Raw genomic sequence first — 10332 nt, forward strand, 5'->3', positions numbered from 1 at the left:
TACATCGACGTATGTAGAATCTCATAAAAGATGTCGTTGAATGCAACTCACGCTGTCTAGTGCAATTTGGATAATGCATGTCGCGCGTTCCTTCCTACCTCACGCCGACTTATCATTATGGAAAACTCGCTCACGATACGAACGAGTGAAATTAACAGAGTTATATACCGATCGTCGATAAACATACAAAGAAAGTAGGAAAAATCTTAAAAAAAAAAAATAGAACATTACGATCCAAAGACCGAAAAAGTGAAATAAATGACGACATCGTATCAAGTGTTGAATTTATTGAACATTACGTTGAGATAAATATAACGTTTCAATGAGTAATATATTTTTCTGTTTTCAATGCGTTCTTTTAAAATTCGCTTTTAAAATTTCAAAAGATATACCAAGCTTCCTCCCAATTCGTCCCTTTTCGTTAATAATTTGTAATAAGAGAAAGACCACGGTTAGGTCGTTATCCAATCAGAGACGAATGTGCCGGGAAAAAAGACTAGCAGCGCCCCCAATGTAAGTACGTTTCACCAATGACATACACAGAAATCCCTCCTCGATAGAAAATAAAAAGAGAGAGAAATAGTGAAAGAGTGAGTGAGAGAAGGAAAAGGAAAAACAAAAAGAAGGAAGCAGGAAGGTAGATACTAAGGATGACTAACGAGTGAGCCATAGATGGCGCGAGAGAGAGGGAATAAAAGAAAGCTGTTGAGTCCGTGAGAAAGAAAGAAAGAAAAAGGTGGCGGGAGAGAAAGAGATGGAGAAAAAGACCGCGTCAGCGAGGTAAAACGTCATCGAAGTCACTCCGACGTCACCGTATCGCCGCGCGTTGTCGTTGTCGCAGGAGACGCCTCACAATAGGCAACTCGTACGACAGTCTCGTGCGAAGTGTCACGGAAACGAACAACACGATTCTTCTTCCTATCCGTTTCTATAATTTTCTCTCTTTCTCTCTCTCTCTTTCTCTTTCATACTCTGCTTTTTCTCTCAGCGCACGATCGCGAAAAAATTGTACAATAGGAAGTGGAAACGCACGAGGACTTTCAGGTGGCCTTTGGGAGAAGCGCATCGATCCGCGACTGACTGCACTAACTGCAGCAACACGGACGATACAATGTGAGCGGATAAATGCTCCCGTCGATAATTGCGGCCGATAGTTGAGAGTCGAAAAAGAACTCGCGAGTGTACTCGTTTGATTGTGTCGTCGTCGTTGTTATTGAAAAAGTAGCAGTACTTTCTAAATGGGTCAAGTCGAGCCGGCGACACGATATGCAAGAAACATTGCCACCACGAATCACTGCCTGGCCTAGTTTCTTCTTCCTCCTCCAGCATCATCGACACACAACCACTACCACACCGACTACTACTACTACTACTACCACCACTTTCAACCTCAACTCTACCACCTCCTTCACCTCGTTCTCGAGGGCAAACGAATAAAAGGTGTGAGGGATAACGGTGGTATTTCACGCGACTAGTGAACGTTGCCAGTGACTCCATTTACAAAGTAGTCTCGTCTCTTGACTATTTTCCTCGTTGTCATTGTCATCATCGTCGTTATCGCGTAGCCATGGATGACCGTTCTCCGCGATTCGTGCCTTTCGGCTAACGGGAGTGCATCAATCACTACTACTACTACTATTCGTTAACGAATAAAGCCGAGGTTATCATTACCTAGGTGAGAAAGACTCACCTTACAACTATTTCTCGAAATAATGATCTTCTTGATCTTCATCCGCGTTCTCTTCTTATTTCTATATGGAACAACAACCAACATCTTCCTTTTTTTCTAAAATTACGAACGTTTTATGTATATATGTATACACTTATATATAAATGTATTTATCTATATGTGTGTATGTAAGCGCGCACATGACGTGCACGCATTCACCATTCGTGCACCCTTCATTATTTACAACAATACGGATGAAGAACACCGTTGCATCCCAATAGCTATCTTTTAAATGAAATGGATATTAAATTAAATTAACATATCCCAAAGGACTGTGACTGATGTATTTACATGTAACTCCAAGAATGGTCAATATTTTGAAGGGAGAGCTGTTTTTTTTATGTTTATTTGTACAAAAATTATCGTCGTCTCTGGAAATTTCATCGTCTCGTATCGACGCGCAACCCTCCGTTGAAATATCGATTTTGCCGAGAAACGATTGGAAAGATTATCTCTCGCTTTGTCGAATCAATTACGCGCTTCTCTCTTGTCTCTTTCTCGAATTTATCGAAATCTAACGTCGATATTTTAAAATAATATAGAAAAGGTCTATGCAACATAGTGTTAGTGTAAACATTCTGTGCGAGGTCTCGCGTTAAATGTGTATCTAAAAAAAGGATGCAACATTGTCCTTGATGCTTTTACTTGCAATGAAATAACACTTGCAGTATCGATCTTACCATCGCGGCATCTTCGTGAGAACTTTCTCTCTCGTGTATGTATACATTCACGCGATCGTTACATTTATCCTTTCCCTTTCTTTTTTCAAGTATTTCTTATTGAGATATCGATGTTTATAAAAATCAACAAATAGATGACCCATTTACATGGAGAATTTCATTGAATTTATTTCATTATTTCTTTTAACAGAAGGTCGTAAAGTTTCGTTAATTCGTCAAAAATGGCTACAAACAAACCACCGGAGATGAATTACACGTGCGAGATTTGTGGATTGGAGGGTCTCAATGACGAAGAAATGAGATTGCACATGGTTTCATATCATGTAAAAGGAGCTGTCAATTGTCCTTTCTGCGATCTCGACGATATGTCGAATGCGGAAATGCTAATTCACATAAATATCGCACACTTGGAATATTTAACACCAAGGTACGTTTAATTAAATGATGATAAAAGTACAAAAGCTAGCTTAATGCATAATATATGCGTGGCGTGCGTATGCATACGCATATGTGTAGTTAACATTTTATGCAAGGCGCGGGAAATAATTTGTAAAGAATACAGTAGATGTCGCTAATATAACAATAAGAAAATTCGTTGATTACGAGTTTGTTTAATTTAAATGAAAGCTGATAAATTCGAGTCAGCTTTTTTTTTTTATTTTGTTAAAAGTATTCACTGAAATATTAAACGATAACAATTAGTAATTAGCAGCATTATGAATTGTTTAAACGTGTAACAACATTGTGTGTTATTTATTGTATTTTACTATTTGCATAAAAAAACTAACAAAATTAAAATGGCAACAAAAAGAAAACGGTATGAATTGTATAAAATGTTTACAATTAGATTATTAAAACTAATTAATGATAATTATTGATTATTCTAATCATTAAAGTACTCCAGAAAACGATATGCTGGCATTTATTGATGATGACTCCACCATGGAAGATCATAGACATGACGAATGCCGTGGCCCTTCTCCATCAATGTCTCTTAGGCCACCACATCTACAAAATGGATGGACTGCTTCTCACAGTTCTCGTATGCACCAACAACAACAATTACAGCAACAACAGAATTCTAAAACCCGTAAAGTGGATGTACTAACTGCTAGTTCCAATGTAAACAATAACAATAATAACAACGATAACAGCAATGCTAATAGCGGTATGCTTGACTGATATATGAATATATCGTTTAAGAGTTTCGATAAATTATAATATAATGTTAATATAATCATGATTTTTTTCTTATCCAAAATTTATTAATATTATTACTAAGTTTACTCTTAGGGAAGTTGTTTTTTGGACGGGTTTAATTAAGATGAACACTATATTTATCCGTTGAACGTTTCGTCTCTATTTGATATAATATAATCTTTTCAGTATTGGAAGGTTCAGCTGGTCATGGATCTCCATTACGCTCAGGCCTAAATCTTCAATTACGCTCACATGCTTCTTCAAAATTAGCTGTTCAAGAATGTCCAATGTGTCAATATACTTCAGATAGTCCGTTAAGATTGGAAGAGCATATCAATCGACAACATTTCGATCTCACTTCTCCATCTTTTCCACCTTCATCACCTCCAACTAAAGATGGAGTTTTCAACTGCCCCTTTTGTGTAATTTCGTTTCCTGATTCCTCTGATCTTGTGCTGCATGTTAATATCGAACACAAAGATATACTCAGGTAAATTTAAATTAACGATGAATATATAAGAAATATTTTGGCGCCTAATTTAATCGCAATAAACGACTAATGTTAATGAATTTATATTTATCAGCCCTGCAAATGGATCAGCCTTACAATCTGATCTGGCTACTGTTGGTAGTGATACACCTTCCTGTCCAGTTTGTTCAAGTACATCATTTAAAAATAATGATGACCTAACGTTACACGTAGAAGAACATTTTAACAAAAAAAGTACTCCATCTCCCATAACACCAGACCATTCGACAGATAGAATGTTGGCAAAGGATATGGAGAGGCGAGAAAAAGAAGTTAGAAAATTACGTGAGCAACGGGAATTTGAAATGTTAAGGGCACAATATGGAATGGACAATCAGGGTAATTTCAGAGAACAAAGTGTGACTAATATGCAACGAGCCGTCCTTGCAGGCGAAATGACGGTAGCAGATTTTTATGAAAGACAAACAGGATTAACAGTTGCTGAAAGCAGTGGTATCGATGATGGCAGTTCTTGTACACGTGGTAACATTTTTATCTCTACCTTAAAATAACAAAAATTATTATATCGAGTGATACATAGAACAATGTTGTTTATAGGGCTGGTTCCTAAAATACGAGCTGTTAGTCAAACATGTAGTAACGTAGTAAATACATGGATGTGTTCTACAGTGGATCATTATGCTTGTACTTATGGAGATAAAGGCTGGGGCTGCGGCTACAGGAATATGCAAATGTTGATTTCATCTCTTTTGCAGCATACTGGATACAATGAGTTAGTGTATAAAGCTTGGAGTTCTGGCCTTGATAGTGGGAGTTCCACCGACAATCCTTTGCGTAGTTCTATGCCTTCCATATCTAGGCTCCAAAAAATGATAGAATGGGCTTGGGCTCAAGGTTTTGATATTCAAGGTGCTGAGCAGCTTGGTGGTAAACTTACGAACACTAGGAAATGGATTGGTCTTACAGAAGTCTCAACTTTGTTATCCAGTCTAAGAATAAAGTACGTTCCATGATATTTCTTTATTCTGTTAATCCGTATAACATGAATTTATTATTTACAGATGTCAGCTAGTAGACTTCCATAGACCCACTAGTGCCGATGGAGGACATCCTGAAATGTTTAATTGGGTGTTACAATATTTCCAGAGATGTGACGACTTTAAACCTCCACTTTATCTGCAACATCAAGGTAATTATTAAAAGTAGTGGTATTATATGTACATATTATATATATATATATATAATTATTTGCTAAATTAAATATGTTTGAAGGTCATAGCAGAACAATAATTGGTGTAGAACGATTAAGAGATGGTTCCATAACAATGTTAGTATTAGATCCAAGTCACAGCCCATCTCAAATGGCACAATTTAATAGTACGAGTAGTGCTCCTGGAGCAATGCGACTTGTGCGTAAATCAACTGCTGCGATGAAAGCTAAACAGTATCAAATTGCTACTGTTACTAGTATTATGGATACAGAAGAATCTTATCAAGTAAGTTAATTTGATTTTTTTTAAATTAATAACATTAGTTATAACAAATTTACCACACACATTTGTTACAAAAATTATATAAATATGAATATTCTTAAATTACAATTTGCAGCAAAGTAAAGTATTATATTGGATGCGTGTTCCACAAGACAGCTGAGAATTGCTGGTCCAAATAAAAGCACAACAGTGCTCAAAGATAATAGACTGCCTCAAACCGTTCTTGTCCAGCATCCTTGAAATTACGTGACCGTAATGCTTTAGGTTTATCACTAGCATACTTGCCTCCATTATAGTAGCAGCAAAATGATTATGTAATTATATATTGTTGCATTTCTAGCATGAATAACGAACTGGCTCCTTGACACGTTGTGTGTTTTATGCGTGCGTCGCGGTCAACAATTTCAGAACAAAAATATCAAAATTTTGGTACAATTCGCTTATTAAATTTTTCAAGCACGAACAAAATTCTAATTCTTTACGGAATTACGGTGTTCCTTATAAATTATATTCTGATAAAAAATTATTACTACTGGAAGCACCACCCATTTATTGTCGTGTACAAGTAAAAAATGATATAAGACAATTCACTAATAAAACTATCAACAGATAGTTATAAATTCCATTGCCATTCCTTATTCAATATGTCTACTCAATTGTCGTCGTACTTAAACAGGCTGTGTTAACTTCGATCCGGCCAATCCTCCTATGGCGAACGATAATACCAATTGAAAAAGCGTCCTGGCAGAGCTTGGAAAAAAATACTTTTTCGTAGCTGTGATGCGGTTATTTAATGCTGATCGTTCGTCTATCATAAACATTTTTAGAGATGCTCCAATATCGATGTCAATGCATTATTGTCTTGTTATTTGTCTCTCTTTGTGTATGATATACATTTTCATGAAAATGCTGTCAATTTTCATTCGATATCGAATGCCAGTAGGTATATTCATGTATGTGTATGCATATTATACATATATATATATATACATACATAGATATGTACCTACCTACACAATACACACATATAAACAATATAATAACATTTTATATGACAAACAAAATTATTCTTGGACGTGTATTGATTAATAGCTTCTGTATAATTGGGAGCATCTAAAGAAATGTTTCTGTCCATATATCTATACCCTATATATTTACACACAAAAGACACTTGCACATTTTACATCACATTTCACTCAGTCACATATAAAGTACAACTACTTTCATACTAATTACAAATATTCTATTTAATTATTCAATTAACTTAAGACTAACCGTGCCCTAGCTCATAAGTCCAATGCAATGCTATGAATGAGAGAAAAACGAAACTACAGTCCATTTACTTGTTATTTATATTATATACTTAATCGTTACGTGAATTAGCAAATTCTTATTATTATTACTCTTATCATATTTCAGAAATTATACTGAGATATCACACATTAAAATCTATTTATTATAGTTACAATTTTAATGGTGACCATTATAAAAAAAATGGAAAATGACAATTTATCATGTTTAAAGGGTCACCGATTGTTTTATGGTTTCAATATTTATGATGCACCAGTCATATTTGTCTTTTGGCTCAATAGGACCACACGCAATAACTATGACTGACCGCAAACTACCAAAAATAATAATTATAAATATGTAACAGATTTTGCCATGAATTAATTAAGAATCTGTTCATTATTATGGAGTGTTCAGGGAAACCAAGCTGTGGAATTGTTATGCAAGAGTAAAAAAAAAACTTTCGCATTAACCACATGTCAAATTAAAATATATGCTTTGTTAGAATTCCCAAGCCCCATCTTACATTTTATTTCCAAGAACTTATAATAATATAAACTAAATTATAAAAGATAAATTTATTAGTTATATATTATATATTCTATATTGTTACAATTGTAATATAATTTTATATCATTTTATTTCCAACACAAGTGACCTCATATTGTTAAGTTTCCAATTTTTATTTATTTATCTAGTATTGTACAGTCAAGAACTTTTATGTTAGATTAAATTATCAGTTAAATTATTATAAAATTTTAACCATGGCAATATACAAAACACGATGTAGCTTGATCGAATATTAGCTTAGAAAGACCTCTTTTAGTTGAATATAACAAATCATTGTATTGAAAATAATTTATCAATCACTTTTGGTATATGTAAATAAAAATTGGTTGTATAAGAAATAAACGATATAGTTATTCATTGTATACATTTCATTGTTCCAATACTTTAATTTCGTTTCAACATATTATGAAATAACATTATTTTATGTTATATGATATGACAGATGCACAACATTAAAATAACACAAGCTATTTTTTATAAGTTTACAATTAGATTTTATTTGACAATAATTCTACATAATACTAACTTATTTACCAATAAAAATACGGAGAGAAAATTCTGTAATCACAGCATTTTTGTAATATTTTATGGAATCTAATTATAACGATGGTAATTACAAGATGTTATTAACTATTTGACGTATTATATATTAAATCCCATTGAACGCATACAACTTTTATGAGCCTCTATAAGATCTGTGCAACTTTCTTCTCCTCTTTCTATAATACTGCAAAAATCAAATGTTATTTGATATATATAAAATGAAAAGTTTAAATATATATATATATTTAACATTCATTTTATTCAAATTCTATACATCAAAGGCAGTACTATAATCTAATATACAAAATAAATTTATAATTATTATAACTTAGGAAAAAATGATTCTTTGAAACTTTTTCTTTTATTTAATTAAACATAACCTATTGATAATATAACCTTACATACCATGCATCTCTCGCCTTTTTTGTTTCTGGACAAGCACAGCAAGGCTTCAATTTTTTCTCTCCTTCTTGTTTTGTTTCTGCTTTCATTAGAGCATTACCCATTTTTATAAACAATAATTATCTTTAAAAAGCGTATAGAATGTAACGTCAAAGAATACAGAAGTGCCTAGAAACTCACAAGTCCCCTTTTTTATCTACCTAGCTTCATATTAGTTATTACCGGAACCACTAGTAGTCGATAGTAGGTACATTACTATCGAAGAATATATATATATAAAATTTTCATCTAATGAAACATAAGATCGAAATTAATTAATATTCAAAAAGTAGGATAATAGATATGTAATATTTAAAAGAATATATTACGAATTCGTAAGCAACATTATCAATTAAATATAAAGTGATATCTTATTAAAGAGCCTATTATCTATTCATTGAAACTATAATTTAAAAAAGAAACCTTCAAAGAAAATGTTATTCTAGGACTGTAAAGATGCAACGAATGTTGCATGAATCTCTTTTATAGATCGCAACTTAAATTTCAATATTTTTGGACTACTCCTCGGTATCTGTAAATACATAAAAGTTATTAAAAAACATTATAAAGTAATTAGTTTCTGTATATAAAATGAATAGAAGGAACCAAGGAAAGGAGTAAAGGAATATGATATCTCTCAATTAGGTAGTTATAAGAAACTAATTACAATTATAATGTTTATGGTAAGCGGTCTTTGGCTAGATTTTACTTGCAATGGAATGTATAACATATATAAAATATGTTAAACATTATACTGAAAGTAAAATACCATTGCCCAGGTCTAACCACGAGGAGGTAACCGCTTTTGAAGACCCGGGATGTGCATCCTGAAGATGTCCCCATCCGAATGAAATTGAAACCAAAGAAAATTATCACCCCGAGAACGTTTTTTAATGAGCCCCACTCTTAGGCCCAACCCTAAGAGTTTAATTCAAAGAATTCTTACAATTAATTACCATCGAAATTGAAGAGAAAAGTTTGAAAACTGAATGAGAAAATGAAAACGACGAGTGCATCTGAAAACAATTTAAGTTACATCAATGATTTTATTGAAAATTAATACACTTTAGTATAATTTCAATATATGCACATACGGAAATTACAAGTTAGGAATATTTTATAATTATTAATTTTCAATCTGCCTAAAATATAGTATAAGAAAAATAAATGTACATAATTTATGGTGCATATCTGTAAAAAAAAAAAGAAAAGAAAGTGCATTAAAAATAACTATCCTACATATGTGATGCTACCTAAAAAACAATAAAATAATTAGATTACTTCATTTATTTGTAAAAATAATTATTTCATACTAACATTTACCAAAACTCAGTCCTCTTCTTGTCATCTTTTAATCCATTTTCCTTTCATCTTGGACGATATGGTTACATAAAACAATAAACTAATTAGAAATATTCACACACATTTACTTATAGAAATAATTATTTTCTGCTACCATTTTAACCATAACTCTGTCCACTAATGATCATCTTCTAATCAATTTCCCCTTCTTCTTGGATGAAATGGTTATATGAAACAATAAACTGATTAAAAATATTCATCTACTCATAGAAATAATTATTTTCTGCTACCATTTACCATAATTCTGTCCACTTCTGGTCATCTTCTAATCAACTTCCCCTTCCTCTTAGACGAAATTGGTTCTACGAAACAATAAACTGATTAGAAAAGTTCATTTACTTATAAAAATAATTATATTCTACTACCRTTTACCATAACTTAGTCCTTTTTTGGTTCGTTTCCTCCTTCTCTTGGACGAAGTTTGGCATCCTAGTTCAGCCTGCTTAGATAATATTAAAAGGAATAGAAAAAGGATAGGGAAAAGTAGACTTTTAAGGTGGAACTTTTCACGATTTTTGTTTTAAGTGGTTTCCC

The 10332-nt window shown here is 32.8% G+C and overlaps 1 protein-coding gene and 1 long non-coding RNA gene across 6 annotated transcripts; one reads left to right on the plus strand and one right to left on the minus strand.

Annotated features, from left to right (window-relative positions):
- The first annotated feature begins 380 nt into the window (after positions 1-380).
- Positions 381-6580, plus strand: LOC106784141 (zinc finger with UFM1-specific peptidase domain protein-like). 5 transcript variants are annotated; one of them, XM_014743356.1, is made up of 9 exons: positions 381-1440; positions 2600-2836; positions 3306-3577; positions 3796-4099; positions 4194-4621; positions 4697-5099; positions 5161-5288; positions 5372-5595; positions 5708-6580. In XM_014743356.1, exons 2-9 carry the CDS (start codon positions 2631-2633, stop codon positions 5750-5752), a joined length of 2010 nt encoding a protein of 669 aa, XP_014598842.1. In that variant the 5' UTR covers positions 381-1440; positions 2600-2630; the 3' UTR covers positions 5753-6580. The 5 variants fall into 5 exon arrangements, with proteins under 5 accessions (XP_014598842.1, XP_014598840.1, XP_014598841.1 ...); XM_014743354.1 differs by having other exon boundaries at positions 383-1675; XM_014743355.1 differs by lacking the exon at positions 381-1440 and adding an exon at positions 1683-2444.
- Positions 6581-7922: 1342 nt separating this feature from the next.
- Positions 7923-8647, minus strand: LOC106784143. The gene is made up of 2 exons (XR_001381392.1): positions 8401-8647; positions 7923-8179 (listed from the first exon to the last, which is right to left on the minus strand). It is a non-coding gene; the product is annotated as an uncharacterized LOC106784143 (long non-coding RNA).
- Positions 8648-10332: the final 1685 nt, after the last annotated feature.

The sequence above is a fragment of the Polistes canadensis genome, unplaced genomic scaffold (genome assembly GCF_001313835.1).
Source record: "Polistes canadensis isolate GaletaPanama2010 unplaced genomic scaffold, ASM131383v1 scaffold_31, whole genome shotgun sequence".
Classification (NCBI taxonomy): Eukaryota; Metazoa; Arthropoda; class Insecta; order Hymenoptera; family Vespidae; genus Polistes; species Polistes canadensis.

Bases quoted from the DNA above. Each gene is read 5' to 3' on its own strand.
- LOC106784141 (XM_014743356.1), top strand. From the start codon at position 2,631: ATGGCTACAAACAAACCACCGGAGATGAATTACACGTGCGAGATTTGT. The intron at 3,578-3,795 runs GTATGCTTGACT...TAATCTTTTCAG, and splicing joins TAACAGCAATGCTAATAGCG to TATTGGAAGGTTCAGCTGGT. The intron at 5,289-5,371 runs GTAATTATTAAA...ATATGTTTGAAG, and splicing joins ACTTTATCTGCAACATCAAG to GTCATAGCAGAACAATAATT.